Source organism: Pseudopipra pipra, chromosome 2 (assembly GCF_036250125.1).
Source record: "Pseudopipra pipra isolate bDixPip1 chromosome 2, bDixPip1.hap1, whole genome shotgun sequence".
NCBI lineage: Eukaryota > Metazoa > Chordata > Aves > Passeriformes > Pipridae > Pseudopipra > Pseudopipra pipra.
The window spans coordinates 36,078,204-36,102,629 of record NC_087550.1 but is presented as its reverse complement, the minus strand read 5'-3'; the positions used below and the strand labels follow the sequence as shown (position 1 = coordinate 36,102,629).

The 24,426-nt window shown below is 37.6% G+C and overlaps 1 protein-coding gene across 1 annotated transcript in view; it reads right to left on the bottom strand.

Moving 5' to 3' along the window:
* TYR (tyrosinase) overlaps window positions 1-11,171 on the bottom strand; it is a 54,119-nt gene extending 42,948 nt beyond the window's left edge. The window contains exons 1-2 of the mRNA XM_064641176.1: window positions 10,329-11,171; window positions 369-585 (exon numbers count right to left, since the gene is read on the bottom strand). Of these exons, the coding sequence (XP_064497246.1) occupies window positions 369-585; window positions 10,329-11,171 (1,060 nt within the window). The remainder of the gene's footprint in view (window positions 1-368; window positions 586-10,328) is intronic.
* Window positions 11,172-24,426: the final 13,255 nt, after the last annotated feature.

The window sequence follows — 24,426 nt, the reverse complement described above, 5'->3', positions numbered from 1 at the left end:
AGACTGTGAATTCCAGGGCAAACCTTTGATATGGCCATGGTTGTACATGGTTATGCACAAGCAGATTATTAAATGACCTCCTTTTCTGCAGTGGTGTATTTTTTTGCTGTGCCTGGTGCTGACTGTAGCAGGAGACAGTATCTCCTAACAGATCGATTTAATGTCTGGTCTATTCTATAGTTTATAGTTTCTTATCAAATGCCTTTAATGTGGTTCTTTCTGTTGCTATTCCAGATGAAAGCATAACTTTTTCTTTCTTTTTGAGTTATTCTTCATGGAGTCAGTTCAAACCACCCAGAGTTTAAAGACTCTAGCCCTAGAGAGAATCAATTTAGAGATGGCAATGGCATAATGGAATGAAATGTTACCTTCCAGAGTGTTTCGGAAACTGTAATTGGCCATTTTATCCATGGATCCAGATTCATACTGAGTCAGTGACAGGCAAAATTCAACATCAGCTGAGGATGGGAGCCTTGGGGTCCTTGATTTATCGTTGTTCCCAGGATTTCGCCTGATAGGCCCCTCGCTTGTGGCATTGCATAAAGCCTGTTGGCTGTTGTAATCTTCAGACCGAGTACAAATTACCTGTATAAAACACTTTCTATTAGAATAATTGCAATGAAAAAATATAAAAAAAAAGAGATACTTTGATTGATTTTTTAAGAGCAAATAAAATGTATATATATATACTATACTATATATATATACTATATATACTATATATATATATACTATATATACTATATATAGTATATATATATATATACTATAATGTTTGTTTCAAAAATATAATTTTTTATATTTTCTCTGTATGATTTTAATATAAGCTGGTTATTTCTTAGAAAACACCCCTCTACTACAGTGCATGTTTTGAAGAAATACACTAGTCTGTATCTGAAACTACCCATGTGGACTAAGTCATCAAACCTCATTTATGTTCTTGAAAACTCACCGAGGCTAAATTCGGTGTTACCTACCAATGCAGCAGGATGTAGAGTTGAATTTGCTGCTGCAACTGCTAAATGGAGGCTCTTTGACTTCAACAGACTACTGAACAAAGCCATAATCACAGATTTTTCTCCCCACACAGTAAGAGGAGGAATTGTTGACTTGAAATATGAGAAAAAATCTTTTATTATGAAAATATCTGTCTGTGCTTTGTCAGTCTAATGTCAGCTTACTTTCACTATATCTCAATGATGCTACATGTACAAAATGGAAAAAGTTGATCCCGTACTTTCTAGAAATGTTCTGGAGATGAACATATACCACCAACTGAAATACTGTAATAATGGCTATTAGGAAAGGATCTTAAACAGAGAGATGAATACAGATATAAAATACTGTCCAAATCCAGCATAATTGACATAAGTTTTCTCAGTTCACAGGTAAAGTCCAGTTACAATGGCATAACAAGTCATTATTTGTCAGATGATCTGTAGAAGCCATCAGTCCAGTTTGAGACTCCTGGTAGAGCAAGATAGTTCAACGTAACTTCAAATGGTAGTCAACTAATTTTATCTGAGTCAAATTTCTTCACATTTGTCATAGGTTAAAAGTGTCCACACAGACTGTAAGTTCCACTAAGATGCTGCTCAATATCTTTTTAAGGCATAGTAATTTATTTGTAACCTAATGATGTGGGTCTTCTAATCACCACGAGGTTTTTCTTGTAGCTCTCACAGCATTCCCTGCTTGGCAGAGAAGTGATCAAAATGACAGCAAGGATTTTTTTTTTTTTCCATATTCTAGTACAATAAACCTACAGAGAATTATCACAAGGACTAACTCCTATTTCTACTTTATATTCAGAACTTGCCTGACATGGAGTCAGGATGGAGGATGGTGAAAAATATAATGACACAATGACAAGCAGAAGATGAGATTGAGAGTTTAGTGGGAGTGTATATTGGTAGAGTTGGTGGGTATATGTAAATGAAACAGAGCAACGGTGGCTCAAAATACAGAACAACAAGTTGTTCTGTATCCCTAGCAGGTGAAGCTAAGGCTCTGAAACAAACTCACTGTCTATTGTTTTGCTTTTCTTCTGAAAAAAACACCAAAACAAGTCAAACTTTAAAGCACCAGAGACCCCTTCAAAACACAGGACTCTGCTGTTAGGAAGTAATTGATGTGGTTAGCGAGGTAATTGATGTGGTTAATGAGAAGTTTGTGTCGAGAAAGAACAGGTCTCATTAGTGAGTGAGACATTGTAGGGGAGAAAACGCCTAAGACTGAAACCTCAACTTCTTTTATCCTGAAGGTATAGTTCTATTTCATGGACTGGAACAACGGACAAGAAGGTGGGTGAAAACAACCATCTCTGCTTTGAATGAAGTGGAAGAGTATGAGATCCTCTGTTAATGAAGGAAGTGAGTGGGAGATTCATTTCACTGGTACTAGCCAAGTACAAATTGCCAGATTGAAGTAACACTTTAGGACGACCTCTGAAGTCAGGAGAGAGAAAGATGTCTTCTGAGTGTGATTTAGCCCTCCCATACCAGATGTCTGGTAGGTGAGATGTACTTACCTCTAGGGGTGCCTGACTCTCTTCATTGACTTAGTCAGTGAAATAAAATGAGTAAAAAAATCGATGCAGAAACTGTCTCTGGACTGCAGTTAGCAAGGGGAGCAAAATTAAGTGTTCTACTTGATGCTCTGCTTCTATATTAGCATGGGATGAATTGCACCCTGGAGGCATGGACGTGCCTCTGAAGACAGAGACAAAGGCAAGTTGCTTTGCTGATGAACTAACTTTTGAATAAGTAGAAGGAGATGAAATGAATCCTTTTGTAAGTGATTTGACAAAAATTTCACAGAAAATGTTTGATGAAGATGGTGATATAACATAGAGTTCTTAAGAATCTGGAGTTCTTAAATGATAAATTTTCTATGAATATGAATATAATGAAAAAATTATTCTCATCTTTTTTGCAGTAGATAAGAAAGTTTATCGGAGAAATTTATCCCCAGAGACTGCTCTATTAGCTGGAATCTGCCCTAGTTTGTTAAAGCTACTGAGGTGCCCTTGCAGGCTGTAGGTAGTTGTCCAACAGAGAGTTTCATGTGTACATGACCCCCAGAAGCTCACCAAGTGGGTCAAGATTGTACTTCTAAAAGGAACTGAAGTCAGGACTCTGCCTCTAAGGAGTATGTTCTAAGAATCCCCACCAATAAGCGAGGGGTAGTGACAGGGAGAGATCTACAGTTATAAACACAAAACATGGATACAGTGTTGTTTTTATGATTGATTTGTATTACTGAGAGAGTTTATTCCCATTAGAAGGAAAAGAGGGGGATGATTCAGAAGATCCTCTAGTAATTTCTTTGTTTATAAAAATGCACCATCCTGTGTCCCTAGAAGTGCATTAGTGAAAAAGGCAAATGTGCCTTGGCTGGTGAAGCTCAATCTGTTTCCCAATTGTGACTTGACTCAGAAACTATGTATATGTGGATTTTCTATTTAGCTTTCTCTCCTATGGGCTTTATCTAGGTTCGTATCTTCTGGGTTCTCTGCCCTGCCACCTCCTATCTTTCATCCTTTTCCCACAGCCCTGGGGATATATCCCCATTGTGTCTTAAAAAAGGAATCACATGCTGTCTTCAACACTGGGTTCTCAGGTATTCAGACAGGGAATCTTAAAACATATGCTCAAATATATCTCTAAACATATCTCTCCCCCTTTGTTCTATTTATCCATTTCAGTGGGACTTAATGTAACTGTTAATGTCATGAGGCTTATAAATTGTTAGAGTGCTATTTTTTTTTTCATTTATGTCTCAGTGTAGCCCTCCTTAACTATCTGACTAATCAAATTCATCCTAAACAGAAGCCAGGTGCTACAAAGCAGTTGATAAGTCACAGTCAAGAAATGCCAACATAAGCACCAGGAATGAAAATGCTTGTCTGTAACCTTCTGCTATTTTTTTTCTGAACCAGAAATTAAGGTCTGGTCATAAAATTAACAAGGATACTTTTCCAGTAAGACTTAAGTGATATTAATTATGGGTCTATCCTGAAACTATAACTTGCTCTTTTAAGTGATAAGTGTAAGTGATAACACAGATCAGTCAAATAGTTCTTTCTGAATATAATCTGCATACAGCATAGATAAAATAGGTCACACCATTGCCTTCTTTTTGTTCAGCAGGAATACTTTCTACTAGAAAGATGTTGGTTTAAAATATGATTTTCTGTTCCCTTTCAGAACCATCCTGAGCAAATTTCTCAGTTCACCTTGGACAAAGCTTAAAATTACAACTGTATCTGCCCTCACAAATTCGCCAGCTCCAGGGAAACTTAGGAAGATACTCAGAGGAAAAGCTTATGTAAGCAGTGAGCAGACCAAATGCCAGTAGATGGCAGTCCAGAATATGCAGTATTGCATCTGGACCTTGTAGCACCCAGTAAAAAATATCCTTCTGTGCATTGCAGTGAAGATCTTGAGCACAGCTCTTTGGAGTGTTTCTTAGAAAACAGACTGTGAAGGCTACTGTCTCATGCCTTTGGCAAATGGGAAATCCTTTTGCTTTTTGCTTTGCAACTGCTTGCACAGATCAGCCCCTGTGACAAAATAAAGTGAAATGCATTACAGGAGTTTTCAGTGATGTTCAGTCCTTTCTCTGCTGTTTTTAAATTCAAAACTGTGGAGTGGTTTGTGACAAATTCCTTGGGGTTATTTTATGCTTTTTAGATCTCAAGGGCATTCAGTACTATTGAATACTGTACAATTCAATAATATGTGCCTGAACACTTGCAAAAAGGAGATTTTCTGTGTTATTGAAATTGCAAAGTGATCTGAAATTCCTTAGTTTGTTGGGGCAGCACAGATGCTCAAAGGGCTTGTTCACACCTCTGCTTCCTTTATAACTGATCCCTTGCTCTGCTTCTCTCCTGAGATCACCGAGCAGAGACCTGCTCCCCTCCAGAAACTGTATCAGCATATTTTCATAGTGTTGTGTTCCAGATTAAACAGCAGAAAAGAACCACTTCAGACTAAAGCTAGAGCAACCACTTGACTTGCTGATGTATGCCAGACACAGACATGTGATGTGGGCACTTCATGGCCTTCCTTGACACATGTCTATGTCTCTGTTTGTCCTACATGAAGTCTGGACTCCAGATAACCTGCAACAGAAGAAACTGTATTTTGGGACCTTGCTTTTATAGGTGGAGCTTTGAAAGATGCTGGATCTATAGCAGAGCAAAAAATTTTTAAGAGATCCTGCATATTTGTATCTGATTCTTCATGTAGTGCTGAATATTGGCAGGAATAGAAAGGTAAAACAGGCAGAGGACTGAACAAAAACAAGAAAATTTGGAAAGCAAAGATTTGAAGAAATTCTAAGAAACATCTTGTGCAAGGACAAGATAATTATCTTTCTTTCCCTTACAGCACATTCATTAAATGGAGGAGCTGTGAAACTCAAGCTAAAAGGAAGTGAGACAAACATGAAGTGACAGCACTGAAACAAACCCGGTCCCTTCAAGCTATTTTCTCAGCCTTCAGTAAAAGCTGGCTGAGTTTCATCTTTTTACTTGAAGGCAGCCCAGAACTGAGGGGTAACCTATACCCCGTTCAGCACCTCAAAATGGTGCTGGGCTGGAGTAGAAAACTCTGTTAACAATTACTGCTGAAGTATTCATTAACACTTATTGGTTTGACAGACCACGATTCCCTGCTCTCCAGCTGTCTCCAACTGCTGCTGTTTCAATGTCTGCCATGAAATCACTCAGACACATCTCTCTACGGAGAGACGGTAGGCTTCTTTTTGTACTAAATTATTAACAAAACTCAATTTTTATGTAATTCATTAGTTACTAATTTATACAGCTCTGAAAGTGTATATTATTTATCTTTTATATTACATGACTCATTACATGAGCAAGCATGGCTGTACACTAGCGAATGGTCAAGTAACCACAGACCAAACTCCACTGTCATCCACTTGTGATCCTGTGGACAGTGAATTACAGGGACATAGAGAGGCTGAGGATACCTGAGTGGCTGCTCCTGCTGTGCACAGATCCTGATAACCCCGCACTGTGGTACTGAGGTGGCATGTGAAGAGGTACCTCTTTCTAACAGGAAATGTTCCAAATTTATAATCCATGGAAGCATATCATTAGAGACTAATCTTCATAAACTCTTCCTTTATAGCTACTTGCTCCATTTGAGCTGTTGCTTTTTTATGTTCCAGCCTGTAGTTGGCACCAAAACCTATTAAGTTGCAATAAAAAATAAAGTCATCGAGTTCATGTGATCCTCAGGTGTCCACAAGCAGATGGATATAAGATTTTGGTTGATTTAAGTACCAAGAAGTGCTGGTTTCTGGTGTTTGTATTTTTAAAAATTTCCTGAAGTTTTTAAAGATGGATGTAAAATAATGCTTCAAATGATGCTGTCAGACTATTTAATACAGCAATTGTATTCAGCAATATAGCTCCCTTATATGTGCTTAGAATTAAAAAACTGCATCTGAATAGCTGAAATTCATATTTCTTATGAAGTCATAATTTCAGATAATGGATCTAAAGTGCTGTCACTATTAGTTCAGGAGCATTATATCAATTTTCTATTTGTGTAACTTGTTTCTCTTTTGTAGTAGCTTTGTTTTAGTGTAAGTAGTTCTGCAGGGTGATATGAAATGAAGTGCTAAGGGAAATTTTCCAGTTCTTTCTTGCAACAAAGAATTGGCTGCAGGCTTACACCAACACATCCAAGAGCAGCCAGCTCTCCACATTATGCAATTGCTTCTCTCAGGTCTTAGGAGAGACAAAATACAAGGGGCTGAAGTTGGTGGTGTTGCCTCCGTATCACACTAGAAAACTAAAACAGCACTTATATTCTCCAGCTTTATTTTCTTCATCTTATGTCTAGCACACCATGGGGATTCCCAAACGTTAATGTTAACTACCAGCAGAAAGATTCTGCTTTTATTTGCAGAGGATTTTTATACATTTGCAACTCCACTGATTTCAGTTATTTCTCGAAATTAATTCTGGTACAGAGGAGAGAAGAGTTTCACCTCCTACTATTTAGAATCATAGAACAGTTTTGGTTGGAAAGGACCTTTAAAGGTCAGCCAATCCAACCCCCTGCCATAGGCAGGGACATTTGCAACTAGATTTTTTTTTTTATCAAATCAATTATCTTGAATAATTGTAGAAAAGGGCACTAAAACAAAACAAAACAAAATATTGAAAATGTCATGAAAGGTCTCCAGTTCCCATATAGTTTTCTGTTAATTCAACATGGAATTGCAAAAATTGGTAAAACATTAGTATGTCTCATGCAGTCCTAATGCTGAATGCAACACTTGAATCATCACAAACAAGTACTTGAAAACATGAAAAAATCCTTCCCACATATGCTACCACATGAGGCAATCAAACAAAACCAGTAAAGGTTCCTGATAGTCTTGCTGATAAAAAAGATGCAGGAATAAGAAGTGTCACTTAAATGACAAACATGAGAAAAATGTGGATGGATAATTCACTCAGCTAAGTGATAACAGCAGCATGTTGAAGAAAAACTGAGGTGAAAGCAAGAATTTCAGCATGTATCCATGGGTATCCATGTTGCCATGGCAACTCCTCAGTGGAATAAAGTATTTTCTCCTTTCTTTGAGATTAAAAAAAAAAGAAAAGGGATGCTGTTCTGCAAATAGATACTTTACCTTTTTTAAAAATAAATCTATAACCATTTCCTAACATAGCAGGCATTGTTTTGTTCTGCTTTGGAAAGACACTTAAAATTCTAAAAAGGATACCCTATTATTGATTTCACTTGCCCTCTTTTTATTTTGAATGCTTGTTAAAGCCTAAATTCCTTCACATTTCTGAATCCTCCTCTTTTTGTTTGTTTTTTTTTTTTTTTCCCAATCATGCTGTTTAGCCACAGAGCTTGGATAATCAGTGTATTCTGAAGCAGATCTGTGGTTCTTTTCCGATTTAAGCTAAGGCTATTTTTGTTCCCTTTTGATTTTCTGGAGTGATATTCTGATCTCTTACTTTGTGCTACTTGAAGGAACTGTATTGACTGCTATTCTCTACTAAGCAATTGTTTAAATTTGGATTCAAAGCTAATAAAGAAATATCAGTGTCTATTTTACCTTTACTCCAAATTCACTGACTGAAAATGCAAATCTGTTCCATCTCTTTTATTCTTTCTCTAGATAAGACAATAGAGCTATACATAGAAGATGTTAAAGTGGGCTAATACCCTTTGAAAGTAAAGTTATCATGGGCTTAATTTGGAAAGTTTGATAAAAGTGTAACATTTCCAAAAGTGGCTGAAAAACATAGGTGGTAAACATTTTCAGAAATTACTTGGAAAACTTCAGCAAAGGACTTAGGTGCTCTCAGCTACATACACTGACACTGAACATGTTTTAAACATAGTACATTTTTTTAATATTGTACTCATCAGAGTTATAGAAAAATATCACTTAAAGCAACTTCTTTCATAACAAATTCTTTATTTTCAGAATATATTAGTGAGAAGTTATGAAACTGACTGTTTCAAAAATTTATTAATTGCTACTCATAAATTTTCTGGGTACTTATTACTAGGATGGGAAAATTTTAAGTTTCTGGATAGGATTAATAAAACCTTAATTAATAAAAAATGAGCTATCTGACACCTCCATCTGCTAGTAACTTGCTGATTCCTTTGTACTACCTGCCTCCTCCTACCTTGGTTGTCTCATCCAATATACTGTATTTATAGCTCCACTTGACACATGTAACCCATGCAATTCTGGTTTCATTTAATCCACTCTAACATTTGTACCTTTGTCACATAGCCTTTTATTCAACTCAGTGCAGGACAGCATCAGAACTACTTCTTTCTGATAATGCAATCTAATTAAGTTAGTAGAGTTCATCCAGATTCAAGTTGTTAGAAATGAGCAGAATCTTAGAAAATGGGATGAAAATATGTGTTTGTACCTGTATCTATTTTGTGACTATACCTACTCTGGTAAATTAAATATGCCCAGAAAATTTCCCAGGCACTGAGGACAAACAACATAAAATAATCCATGTCTATGTCAGTAAAATCATTTTAGTGTCCCAAACGTGGTGTCTGTATGCAAATATTCTCCTGGGAAAGGTTCCTGAAAAGCACCTGTTTGGGGGAGAAAAAGGCATGCCAGACAATAGCCTAAAATAGTTCTGTGGAATAGTTTTGCTTGAATTTAGAGGTATATACATGGCCTGTATTATTCAGAGAGTACAAAACAAGACTAAATACAGCACAACTAGTCCAGTTAGCCCAGTTGGCTGCTGTTTTGTAATGCCAGAATATCCCAGAGCTACCTGAATTTGTGTCTCTTTCCGTTAAATCACTGAAACTGTCCAACCTTCATTAGGGCTGTTGCTACAGAAATAAATAGAACAAGGATAGATTTAGACAGCATAATCATAGACTTCAGCGCCAGAAGCAACTGTTGCTATTGTCATGATGGAGTGTGTCTATCGACGCTAATAGACCTTTGTCACTGTATTTTAGGTGATGTAGCAGTAATAAGCAAGAGACAAAAAAATCTAGAAGCTCTCAGTGTTAGAACAGCACACTATAGTTCAGCTGTATAAGACCCTTATCACTTATGTATATATGTAATTTCACCTTGTTTTACAGCTAATTTGTTTTACAGCTACAGTGCTTTTAAGTTGCAGGCACTATTGTATTTACCTCTTAGTTCCTTTGAGCAACAGAGATTATTTCTTGTATTTTTTTGAACTACTGATGTGAATTACACAGCTGGTTCTTCTGTCCTCTAAAGATTTAGTTTACGTGTTTGTTTGTTTGTTTGTTTAAAGTTGAAAGCAGATTAGTTTAATTTGGTAGTTTTTAACTCTTGGATGGAGGAACTCACTGGGAGAGGGTTAGCGAAAACCCTGTACTTCAATTTCTATCACTCTGTCATCCATTGTTTTGCAATGGTTTTGTGCTAGAAATTTTTGTACATAAGTCCTGCTTTTTCTGACCTGACTGCTGCACCAGACCCAAACCTATTTAACCTGCTAAAGGCCATGTTTGGACACAAAGGTATAATTTTCCTCCTTCCACTTTACCTTCGGGTTCTTAATTAAGCAACCTAAATCCTACAATGAGAAAGAAATAAGACAAAGAGACAAATGAATAGTTCTAAATGAAGATTATGTCCACATAAAATCTGATTTGTTTTCTGGTATTGCTTACTTTCTCCCTAGATACATCTAAGGGAATGCAGCGTGGCTAAGTTCCCATCTTGTGCACCTCACCTAAATGCCTAACATCAGATGGGATAATTCTCTTCCCCTTCCCTTGGCTTGTCCTTACCTGCCACGAGGAGAAAATTGATGCTAGGCTGAGTAAATTAGGGTTGGTGGGATGTCTGCCACCCATGTACTCATCAGTGCAAACCCCACAGTCCTCTGCATCTCGCCAGTCCCAGTAGGGGATGGTGAAGTTCTCGTCACCCGTTATCTTCTGGATCTGACGTTCCCACATCAGCAGAAAGGCCCGATGCCAAGGCAGAAAACCAGGGGCTTCATGGGCAAAATCAATGTCCCGCCACACATTGGACCCACCTAAGAGTGTGTCTCGAGAGGCATAATAATGCATCCACACAAAGACATCATACACATTGATGTCTCTGAACATGGGGTTGGAGCCATTGTTCATCTGAGCATACGTGCCAGTAGCAATAACGTAGTCCTGGCTAGGGATGTTCTTTGCCAAGTTAAGGTAGGCAAGAAATTTGTTCTTCTCACTGATAGTGAGCTGGAAGATGTTTCTTCTTGTTCTCAGTTGCCTTTCCGTGCAGTTGAGCCCTGAGAAACCAAACTTGCACTCTCCACAATTGAATCCCATGAAGTTGCCTTCACATCTACATGTCCGGTTGTAAAATACAGAGGGCCAGTCCTCTCTGTCATCCACACCTGAAAAAGGGAACTGTGGTCCTAGTGGAGCCTGAGAGAGAAGGATGTTCTGGCAGGACCCTCTGCTGGAAAGCTCCCCACAAGGGGATCCATCTCCATCCCAGGGGGGACAGCACTCCTTCCTCAGCAAACTTTGGGTGTTTGCACAGACTCTGGGAAACTGTCCCGTGGACGGCTGAAGGATGACCAGCAGAAAACCCATGGCAAATAGCAGCATAGTGACAGAGCAGCAGGAGAGCATCCGTGTTATGCTTCAGTGCATGGAATGCTCTCTGTGACCCCTCCAAAATCCTGGGTGTGAAAGAAATTCCTTCCCCTCTGCCAGGAATGCTTCACTGCTGACTTCTGATACAGTCCTCCAATATCCTTCCCCATTCCTACCCAAGATGCATTTACACACAAAATACACTTCAGGGTTAATCTGATTATCACATGTTTTAAGTGAAAGCCAAGTGACTTTTTCCCCACCCCCCACAAGTTTCAAAATACAGGCATTTATTATAAACTTTCATCTTCTGCCTAGCACATGATTGCTTTCCTCAGGCAATTGGAGAGGAAGTAAAATTAAAGTTTGGACACAGATACAATTGTAAGTTCTTTGAATTCCTTCTTTGATTATATGTTTTAGAATAAATGAATGATTAAAAAAAAAAGAACTAGAAGAATATGATCAGTTTTGATTAGGTATATGGGAAGAATTGTGAACCCAAAAATGAGAAACTAAGGAATTTTGGAATAAATTATTTTTTTAACACCAAGCAAACACAATGTGTGGGCAGATTAGGTGTGAATATAGAGCAGAATCAAGATATATAGTCTGGCTTGGCATTTTTATATTTCAGTGTAAGTGCCTTTCCAGGATGTGCATATTGCAAAGAGAAGTGAGGGAAATCATAAACTTTTCATAAGACAATTATTTTTGTTTTAGAACTGATAGTACTTTCACAGTTAATGACACACAGAAATCTGCACAAAAGTCTTCTCTGCAGTTTTGTGGGGAATACAGACAATCCGCCAACAGATTTTTTCAGAAAGTGCTTTGAGCAGCTGTCTCTAGACCAGGAAAAAACCCATTGACTCCTGTTTTTCTCCCATCAAGCAGTTTGTGAACACATCTATCTTCTTTACTCGGTATGTTGCTGGGCAACCTCCAGACCACCTACCTCTTTCTTCCTGTACATTAGCCCAAGCAGTGCTAACAGAGCCACATGGGCGGATTTAGAAGTTAGACATTCTTTGAAGTTGCTCCTTGAAGGTAGGGGACAACAGTTATTTTACTGCTGGGAAAATCAGATATGAATTATCTGTTATTTTCTTCAGCTACTGCTGTTATTAGTAAGAGTGGTTTTCTTGGGTTTATTTTTTCCTGAAAACTTTGTGAATTATTTCCTTGTGCCTAGGCAGAATCTCAGGAGGGTAGGAACAACACACAGGCAAACTAAGTGAGAACTTTGCTGGGAAACTATGCCTTTTGCTCGATCAGCAGGTCATCACATGACCATGGTGTGGAGCACGAGGTGCTTTAATCCTGTTGGCTTCTACGCCTCAGGTATTCCAGGGGATTATCCCTGAATCCTGCTGCCAGGGAGCCTGTGATGGGGGAGCCTGGAGCAAAAGGGGCAAAGGGAAAGGATTTGCTTTTTCGACAAATATTTCTAACCACAGTGTGATGTTTACTACTGTTTGACTGATTCCCCTGGTTTCCATATCAGGTTTGTAAAACAGATTCTATCATAGAAATGTTACTTGTTTGATTTATTCTGTTTTCTTTATGCCTATCTGTTTGGGAAACCTCACCATTTCATTTACTGTTCCTCCCATGGATGCTAGTGCAAAAATACTTATGTGAAAAGAGACCCATCTCTGAGAATAAGAATATATATTTTTTAATTTTCACCAAAAAGCTACAGGGATTGGAAAGACTTGAGGGAGAGCCTCAGAGTGAACCAGAAAAGGCCTCAAATACATATTTAGGCAGATAGTCATACACATAAATACATTTAATACCCCGTTTTCATATTCAAATGAGATTTTATAATCAATGTTAAAGAATAAGAATCCAAGACTTGAGAGTAGTCATATGATGAATTTCTGAGGCATCTGATTAACAGAGGAATTATATGAATGAGAAGCTCTGAATGAGGAATGTGACCGAGGAGCAGCACACGCCCCTCTTGACCTACTATTGAGCTGAGTCCAGTTTTGAGTAACTGTCAGTGATTCAGACAGTAGTTGGGAAACTAAGCTTTCCATATACGAACAGCCATAAATGTTAAACAAGTAAGAAAATATGTGTTTCTATTCCCATGTGTGATTGTAGACTCACTGAAACATAAGACAATCACAATCACACGCTGCACCTGGCCAAAATCCTCTTCATTAAAAAGGCCTCATGGGACTTTCCATCTTTCTTTTCCCAGCACCCTTTATTTCATTGTTTATCTAACATAGCCATCATATCTGCACAAAGTTTGTGCGTAAGTTGAATTCAGTGGTTTTGGCTGAGAAACCTTTCCCATGTGTTCTGCCATTGGGTAGACACCACCTTCTCGTATGCTCTGAGAGACCCATTTGTCACACCTGGGTCTCCTCATTTAGGTATGAGCCAAGACTAATTACTTTCAGGCACTCAAATGCTAGGTAGACCATAAGATCAGCATGGCTAAGGCACATCACTTTCTGCTTTCAAGAACATAAAATACAGAGGTTTAGTGGCAATATACAACTTTACTTGATTACAAAACATAAATGATCATGAATCACTTCACAGTAGGGTTTCATAGAGGCAACTTTCAACAGCAAATTGACATGGGGTTCTGTCTCATGTCCCTAAATGTTAACTCTATCCTAAAGTTTGTGACTGGATCAGTTAAAGTATTTATTTCAGTCTAGTAGACTAGCACAGCAATGGCGGTATTTAAAATCTAACTTATGTTTTCATTAAAAGGCTGATAAATGCTTTATGGAGATGTCAATAGTTATTAGAAGGAAAATTCCCAGACAGAGTAGTGAGAATCCTTCCCAAAGCCCACTTGCTCACCTGCTTGTGGCATTAGGATAAGATCTGCAACACTACACTGCAATGCTAAATCAAATTACACATAGACACAGTCTGTAGCTTTCTGATGTGGTCATGGACAAAGAAAGGGAACATTCCAAGTAAAAAATAATGGTATTGAATGGGGGTTCAGATTACCTCATAAAATTAACTCTCGGTCTCTTTAGATCTGAGTGGGCTGATCTTCAAAAAATCATGTCTTTTGTAAAATATCACAGGGAATTTCCATTTTGGGATGCTGATACTGAAGAGATCAAATTAAGTAATATCAGTGGGTTTTAAAAAATTCTGATAGCTGGATGACACCATGAAGAAAATATCTTCTAATATTGCCTGTTGGTATGTTTTAGGAATTCTATGGGGATTTTAGGTCTAGTTGCCTATGTTGAGTGGGGGTAAAAAGAAATTTGGGATGAGTAAATGGAGAATAATTTTTTAGTATGATTATTTTAAAAGTCAAACATAAAACTCTGAAGAAACCAAGGCTGGATAGAAAAAGCTGATGCTTCTCAGTTACCAGTGGAAATAAGATCTGTCAAGAGAAAAAGCGAAAACAATGGTTATTGATATGGATAAATACAAGGACGATTTGACAATTAGAGAACACTGACAAGTGAAAGGAAAGATAGTCTATTAACCAGCCAGGAAATTCAGTCTGACAGACCAATAGACTCAGATTGTGCTCTCTGACCCTTAACTGTTACTTGCTGTTCGGCATCAGTGTTATTATGCACTTTGTAAGACACCTGCCTTCAGATGTTTTCTGAGCTCCTGCTGAACTCATATTTCATGTAGCAGAATGACAAAACATCAATTATTTCCTTTGCCCCATGTTCCAGATGGAGCTATCAGAATTCTCAGTGGTTTTCCAGGGGACCAAATCTTGCTTCTGTACATCAGAAGAAAGAAAACAGTCATGTATATAGGGTAAGGACACATGCCATAGATATTACCCTGTGGCCAAAACCAGAATAAAAAAAATCTGTCTTCTGGTTACTGATGAATGGGGGTTATAAGATTAAGAAGAGTCCTGCTTGTCCTTAAGAGACATTTAAACATTACACAAGTAAGAGAAAAATATTAAATTTCTATTTATAATCAACTTTTTATCCTTAGGTAGAAAAAAATCAAGTTTCTTATTAGAAAGTAAGAAGTTCACACCTACTAGTCATAGCTCTTTACTAAGAAGCAAACTAGAAAATCCCACAAGCTTTTTAGACCAAGACAAAGACCTCTGCCTCTTTTGGGATGACATTTGAACATGAGGCTTAGGGACCCATTTGGATGTATGAAAGAAGGAAAATCCCAGGCTTAAAAAATATTCTGAATAGTGTTAGTAACCAATTTTTAACTTAGGACTAGCGCACCTAATATGCAGTCCACACAGCTGGTCTGCTAGATGTAACCACAGGCATATTCAGTGATGAGTGGAATGTTGGGTTCCTATTCTAAAATTAAGCAAGGTGAAATTGTGCAGCAATTCAAAGCACTCCTGTCACCTCAGTCAGCCTTAGCCCTGAACTTGTGCAGAAAAAATTCACAAATGTAGTTGTTTTCCCAAGCTAAAGTTGTGTTATCACAGTTATAAAGAACAATCTTTGCATTAGCAAATCAATCCACTTCCTGATCCTAATATAACCTGGTCCATGCTCACATTCCCAGTTTCAGCATTGTTGAACCACTCAGAGAACACAGGGACACAAGTGATATTGTTTTATGAAGATTATAGTTTATATTTTTTGTTCTAGTGAAAACATAAAGGTGTGGACAGATTATATTCGATTACTCAGAAGTCCTGCTGGCACAAAGTCAAACTATCCATTTTAACAACATCGAATCAGTGAATTTTAGTGGATCAGTGCTTTTATTATGTGGACACGTTATTTTTGTTCTGATACTGGGAGGCCGAGAGACAGACTTAGTGCACCAGAGAATAGGTATTCAAACTGTTCTAAAAACATAGGCCAAATATTACAGGAGACTTCTAGAAGCAAGAAGAAAAGTCATTGATCTGCAGTCCAAAGCAAGGAAGAAGAGGTGCTGATGCAATCATAGCAATGAAAGTATAAAAACAACAGCAAAACACAAAGGCAGTTTTCCCCCCGTTATGGACTGAAGATAGTATGAAAGTAGTTACCAATCTATTAATCTAAAATCTGTGTGACTTGGGTTTTTGCTGCAGATTACACAGAACCCACCTGATACCTGTCAGTCTTGATGACAGGACAGCGTGTAAGGGGGATGCTAAAGCAGTATTTTCTACAGTTTTGTTACACTGCACTTACACTTCACCTCTGCTTTTAGCTCTTTGCTGAAAAACAGCCTGACTTCTGGCTCTTGGGAGCATGCTGGGCAGAGTGGAAATTTTGGTGAATGGTTCTGAATGCTTTCCTGTCATCTTTCAGAGGAAAAGTGTCATACAATTTCTTAGTACTGTGTGGCTCATACATGAATTTGGCTTTGATAGTAGGCCAGGGCCCAGGTTTCGCTAGGTGGGTAATAGTGTGCTGGTTTGTGAAATCCCTGTCTCATCTAACAGCTCACTGTGGTTGAAAGCACAGAAAATTTTACAGTAACCTGCAAGAAAACTATTCATTTTTTTCTGAGTTAATGTTCTGCTTATCTTCCAAGGGGAACTTCCCTGCAGAGGCGTCAAAAAAGCACTCTAATGTGTGCAAAACTAGTGGTGGAAACAACTAGGGGAGAGGCAAGGCCATGCTTTGCTCTGTTGGAGGTCTCTTGGACTGGCTCCCCTCTACTGCAAAGCTACATCCTTTGCCCTCATGGCAGGTACCCCACAGCTGGGTCTCAAAAAACTGCAGAGCCTTACTCTTGTAGTTAAACCCCTGTATTCTTCTTCCTCCCTTCCAGTGTTCTCTGATGAACTGAAGTCTCTGTAAGGTGACAGGGGGAAGCTCCTTCCTGGGCTGCCAACCCTGCTGAGCTTGTCTTCAGAACAAGCTGTGTCTAACAAGTGCCTCTAGGTCCTTCTCACAGCCTTGTCCTGCTCCACTTATTCTGCTCTGCAGAGAAACATAAAAATAATAAAGACCTTTAGTAGCTGTGTGTTGGTTTCCTGTGAGTGTACGCTTTCAAAAACAGATAATCAAACAATGTATTAAAAACCATGAGAGTGACATTTAGCACAAAGAAGGTTTGGGCAGCTCCTGGTGGTAAGGCAAACATGGCTTTGCAGTGTCAAAAAACTAAATTTGGAAAAAGAATGAGAGAATCAATTGGGACAGGTACAAGTATATAAACCAAATGGGACCCTCGGAGGCTGAGGTCACTTCATATAACCTCCTCTGGGTCAAGAGCAGCTGGGTTTCCATGAAACCTTGCCGTTGCTTGTATATACAAGAGGGACTTGTACATCAGATAAGCAGTTCAAATGAATACCTTTCCCTTAAATTTAACCACACTTTATTTTATTCTTAAATTGATCCTTTCAGCATACTACCAAAAAGTCCGTTGAATACTCAAAAATGGTGGGGACAATACTGCAGTTGTTTTAAAGTGTACTTAAGAGATTTGCTGACATAAATAAAAACTTTGTGGATGGCAAAAGATCTTGAATTTTGCATATTTATAGAATACCTTTTAAAATGAAAACAAAACCCTCACCAAAAATATGATTAAATGTGGTCAGTTCTAGTGGAAATAAAATATGTATAGAACAAATTAGTATCATATGCTGCCTTTAGATTTTGCTTTGAATACTACCCTAACCTGCAGTAAGCTTTACCTCCTTTGGGTTTGAAAAGCATCTTAACTGTCTAGACTTCCAGATACCTCAGAGAAACCCTTAGACTTTGTGATTGTTTTTGCTAATGGGTTCTTAAAGTCTGGAGCTTTTGCTCCACCTGAATCCCCCTTTTCTTGGTAACTCTAGTAGAAGAAGCAAACCAGATAAAATCAGGCTGACAGAGATTACAATATGCAATATACAGACATTTTTCATGATACATGATAAGAGAAGGAAACCTGTGGAAAGCAAGTGTTTCCTAATTCTCAGATTGCTGCCTGCATAGCCGCTTCTTATTGTAAGATTTTCAAGCAGGGGCCTCTTGTGCTGGAATGGACGAGAAAGAGAGAATCTGCAAGTCCAACAGGCCCACAGGGGAACAACGTGTGTCTTCCTTCTGCTTTTCTGGCTTCACAGAGGGGAGATCATGTGGCTCTTCAGGTTGAGATCATTGCATGGAGAAAATGCAGATAATAAAGTAGGCCATTATAATTGCTCCATTCAAGTTTCTATTAATTTAAATCTCTTCACAGCCTATGAAAGATAAGGGAAAAAGACATACATTGTTTAGAATTCAAAAATCTTATTAACCTTCCATAACTGTCTGATGATACTCAAAGGCCCAGATGCACAAAAGACTCAAATATTAATTGTAGTTTCTGATTTGCCACCCTTACCTTCCAAATAACAACTGTAATGAAGAATCAAATTGTTCTGAATTTTGCTTTCTCTGTAGAACTTTACTAACTAATCCACAGCTAAATAAACATATAAATAAGACCTTCACATTCAATTTCACTTCAGTGCAAATGGTGGATAGGAAACTCAGTTACTCAGACTGCAAACTCTCTGAATAAAGAACAAAATATCCTGGTAAGACATTAGGCATCTGGGAAAACAGGGAAAAAAAATCCATGTAATGTAATGCATTGTACAATGATTCTGATAATAGCTGACAGTTTTGAGTAACAAAGAGAAGGTGAATTATGAGAGATTTTTCTCATCATTCTCCTTATTTTTTTGCTACTAGGCTGCGGTATGTTTGAAACAAGCAAAGAGATTTTTTTTTCTTCCTACAAGTCATAGCTAAGCTGCTAGATTCATAGTAGTTGAAAATTTTGGTAAGTTCAAATACTGAGCAGACAAAATCAGGAAAACATGTCACAGAATCATAAAACATGAATGCACCATCTCTGGCTCCTGAGGTCTCTGAACCCTAAATTCCTTGAGAAAGGGAGATCACTCCACAGAATTGTCTCTACAGGCTTGTTCTGTTCCCAGATCCCTGATGCATCTGCCATAGGCCACTGAGGGGGCAGGATAATGGACAACATGGTAATTTAGTTTGCTCATTCCTATGCCAAAAGCAGATTAAATACTGCCTAGTTGCAGCCAGTGGCATGTTTAGCACAGATGTCACCAGACATCTGGTCTCTGCTGCACAGAAGTGCAAATAGTACATGTATCTCCTTGATACTTGACAGCAAGATTGCCAAAATAATTAGAAAGGAGAAGACACAAAGATTTGGGGTTTATTTTACAAATCTAAAAAGTGGGTCTGCTTTCAACTTTTCATGAGAAAAAGCAAAGAGCTGGAAGAAAAAACTAAGAATTTTGTAGATAACAAAGAAGATTTCATTGAGGTTATTCACATGGATACTATAAACACTCTATGTTCTCCATTTATAGGTTCTAGGAGACTTAATGTACCTAGAAAGACACTTGAAAGAAATGAATAGCCAAGTGTGTTCCTGGAAGTCCTTTCTTCTCCTCAAACCAGGGAACAAACATGTAGAATATACTAAAAATAAATAGTTTGGAAAGCAAATGATACATCAGTCATGCAAGATACTAAAGTATTAAATAAGACAAACTAAAGAGGTTTTCTTAAGAAGATATATGTTTAATATTTCTGACATAAGTGTAAGAAATTCTTGTGACTAAAATGTTTAAATTATTCTTAAATTGTCCCTAGTCACATGAAATAGACTTGGCCTAAGCAATTTTATCATTACAGTCTTTCTTTCCAGGTATAGTTTCAGCAAAAAAAGCCAAATCCAGCAAAAATTTAAAAGGTCTTGAGTGGTAAGGCTAATTTCAGAAGCAGTGAAGGACTGACTGGGTTCTGAGTGCAGTGATTTGGCAAATGACTTGGAGAAGCAAAGACTTCTGAGTGAGTTCCCAAAGGGAACTTTATACCACTCCTTCTGTTTTTATGAGAACATATAAAAATACTCAAAGCCCTTATGCTTATGCCAGGATCTTTTGTCACCCATTTGCTCATCTTCAGCTATAATAGGCACAATGTATCTATCTCCCTATATGCAGCATTTATCTATATTATAAATTCGCAGATTCTACTTTGCATTTGTGTGCTGGCTTGCACTGATGCAAAGTTGGGCTTTCACACACCACAGCTTGGAGTGAGACACCAACAATGAATTTCCACACTTTTCAAATAAATTCATTGTCAGGCACAAAAAAGGTTTTGCTGGAAGCTTTGTGTATGTTAGTAAATTTTGATGTGATCTAGCATTAAGTACAACCAATTTTATTTTGAACTTGATCTTCCACTCACAAAAAACAAAGCCACATTTAACATCAGGTTAGGAAAAATGCTTTCAAATGCATGGAAACTGCAGAATATTGTGCATCCTGATAGCATGTGCCTACCAGCATGACCAAAGATGTCTTCATCACTAAGAAATTATGAGGACAGCATGAGACAAGGACTGAAAGTGGATCATAGTGGGAAAATTACTGACAACATGCATATGATAATCTTAATTGCCCCTTACACCAAAAATAAACAAATATCAATGAAGAGAATGGATTTCAATCCCTTTTTTATGGACTACTTATTGAGGAATTTGGTTTTTAAGTATTTTATTATTTTGCTTAATAGCGAACACTGCCTCAATGCCATGAGCTGATATCAGATTCTTCCATGGAAAGATGAAGAACTTGGAAATTCCTAAAAACACTTGCCTGTAGCTATTCTATATGGAGTGATGTGTCAAGTTTTCTAGGTCTGATATTTTGGGATCTCCCAGAACTAGAAGTAAGTGTCAGTTCTGCTCTACTTTTGTGAATGTCTTCATTTCATGGGGGCAAATCTTTTCTATTTCAGTGCCTGAAATATCTTGGACTTCAGACTTACTATTTGTGTGACAGGTGTTTTATAGAGGAGTTATTTTCATGGATGACTTTTTAATTATTTTTATTTTTTAAACTGTCCTTGCATGTGGGATCACTATGTTTCTATGCGGAACATGGCCTTTGAATACTTGTTGTCATACAGAGAACTGCAAATGTTTAATATAATGGTATGATATATGATTAGTATTTTGCCTTAATTTACAGGTAAAGAAAATGAGGTTGAGAGAGACAAAACGGCCCGTGCTGAGGCCACACAGAGCCTATTTTTAAGGTGTTTGAGAATTTGTATCAAAACTAACAACAATAACAAAATTTAATTTCCATGAACATAGTGCAGAAGAGAGATGATTGCACTGTGGTTCCAATTTCTCCATCTCCTCATTTAGTTTACCTTGAGAGTTAAATCATGTTCATGTCACATATGAGCTTGCCATATTGCCAGCACATGTTATCTCACTCTTTATTCAGTTAATATCTTTGTTCTATGTACAGGAGAAGCACTTGTCTTCACTGTTGGTCTAAACTATGATGAATTAAAAATCCTTCCAAGGAAAAGGATACAGATGATGTCCTCATTGTTGTCCATGGAGAGCCCACTCTACATGTTGAATTCTTCTAATCAAATATAACTACCCGAATATGAACTACTCTTCTGGACTGATTTCCTGTTATTGGAGCGAATCTTTCAGTTACTGAAGCTTAGAGTTACTGGAGCAAAACTACTGGAGGGAAATTACTGGAGGATCCTTCCCGTCTACTCAGCATTGGTTGGGCCACATCTGGGCTTGTCACTACAAGAGAGACATGGATGTACTGGAGAGAGTTCAGTAAAGGGTCAAGAAGATGTTGAAGGGACTGCAGCATTTCTATGAGGATAGGCTCAGAGAGCTCAGACTGTTCAGCCTGGAGAAGGCTCAGAGGGGATCTCATCAACATATATAAACACCTGCAGGGATGGTACAAAGAAGATGGAGCAGGGATCTTTTCAGTGATGCCCAGTGCCAGGATCAGAGGCCGTGGGCACAAACTGAAACACTCGAGGTTCCCTCTCAGCATCAGGAAACGGTTTTTACTATGAAGGTGATTGAGCACTGGAACAGGTTGCCCAGGAAGCTTATGCAGTCTCCATCCTGGGGGAAATTCAAAAGCTGTCTGGGAATGATCCTGGCCAACTGGCTCTAGGTGACCCTGACTGAGCAGGGTGGGTTGGACCAGGTGACTCCAGAGGCCCTTTTCCACCTCAACCATTCTGTGATCTTGTGAATCAGAAAATTTTAGGAAGTAAATTACCTCATCCTAAAGCAAAGAATATACCTTAAATGATGTAAATTAAATACCTATTTCTTTTCATTTATTATTATGGAGCTTAGGTTACTTAGACATACAATATTTGCATTGTAGAAATCTAAAATTTGGTGAAATATGGTCTACACTAGATGTTTTATCTTAATTAATCAAGTTTTTTATGTTTGACTGTTGACTTACATCTTTCTTTATCCTTTTATGTGTAATCTAAACATACTGATATTGACTCATGGCTGCAAGATTGTGGAATTCTTGCTGCTCTGCTTCCTGCCAATAGTGAAACAGTGAATAATACATGAAGAGTTTTATATAGCAGAAATGATAAATGAGTACATACAAATGAATGAAAATCCAAGTGAAATTCACCTTCCCTAAACTCAGTTGTCAGGAATGAAAATCCAAGTGGAACTCATCTGCCCTAACTTCACCTGTCCAGATCTGAGCTAGTAAGAGTGGAATTCCTTCAGAGACAATGGCAGCATCTCTGGGTGCAGTCATTTCACCTTGAAACAAATGACCATGATAGTTCAGTTTAATCACTTTCAGAAGGTGTCAGATTCTGTCCATCACTAGAGGAAAAGACAGGGTAACCAGCCCAGACACAGACATCTGAAGCAGAGTGAGATGCAAGAAAAGTGACCTTAACTTTGCATTTAACCACACATCGCCACACCAGAATTAGCCTAAGCAGGCCATGAACCCAGCAGAGATGTCATGTGCCCACCAGTAAGGCACTGGTTTGTATTCAGCTTCACTGAAACATTTTCCTACTTCTTAAAAGCAACAGAAACAAAAACAGCCCTGAATGAGTTGCTCATTGTTGCCAATGGCATCTATCACAAAAATGAACTTGCCTATGCATTTTTGAGCTGCACTGATAAGTTTATGCTAATTCTACAAAACCATCCTTACAAAGAAATAGGCTAGATAAGTGGTCTTATTTCAAATGTGAGCTATGTCACCTATACACTTCAAAGTACAGGTAAATCAGAGAAGACAGATTCCTGCAGTATCAGTTGTTTTGTAATCTTCATTATGTATCTAGACAACCTTCTGAAATAGAAACAATATTAAGAGATAAGTAGCCCTTCTAACAGTGAACAGTATCTTTTCTACAAATGCAAAGAAAAGTTCACTGTTGCCAGATTTATGAGCAAATACATGACATGCAGTGTTTGCCTCTTTCTAGGAAAATAGTACTAAAGATGTAAAGCAGAATTATTTAAAATAAAATATCCAATTTTGACTAAAGGAGTCTATACATATGTTGACTTTGGAATGCAATTACTATGGAAACAACAAACAAAGAGGATATCTCAGAGCGTGCCAAGCTGTATTCATGTCTGGGCCGATTTAAAGTCTTTTCCTTGATGAGAATTACAGCTGAAGGTTTTCATGCTGAATTCCATAGGAAAAATCTTCCAGCATGTTATTTTATTTCCTTGATTTCTCCATGCTCCTTTTCAATAACAAGGCATGAAGAACACTTTTTTTTTTCTTAGAGGCTAGTAATTTTGAATGCCCCAAATTTTGAATGCCCCAAATTTTGGAGTATCTACTTGTTAAACATTTCTCACTTTCAAATACTATGAAGTAAAAATAACACTGCAGAACTATGCATCTGAGTATGTCATTCCAGGTTTTTATAGTCAAGTTAGAGAAATGGATAATTTTAGTGGCAATCAATATGGCTTTTTCGGACACCAGCCTCACAATTGCATGCTATAAGCACCTATTTCTTACTATTTACTGTAAAGGGTATCTAAAGCACATTTAAATTTTTTTATATAAATATATTGCTAAATGTAAACATATTGTTGTGTATTACACAAATATAGTGGATACATATACAGAATAATTTTTACTTCACAGACTATTTCCCTATTGACAAACAGCCCAATTTAGAAAGACTTGTGAAAGATGAAGAAAAAAATCATAGGAGACGTGGAAACTAATTAGCATTTTGATAAATTGTGAAAATCTAATATTTGTTTAAAAATGCATTTTTGCAGAAATAAAAATATATGACAGATATTTCAAATTTTAATGCAATAAAAATAAAGTTGTGAAAGATGGTGTTGAGACAAAATATTAAAGCTTGCAAGATATAAAATGTCATGCTGATAGTAATAAAAAATTTTAAATGAAAATACATAATTTTCATTAAACTGTGTGAAAAAAGATTCCTAGTCATACTATTTTGACTATACTAGTCATTATATTTTTTGC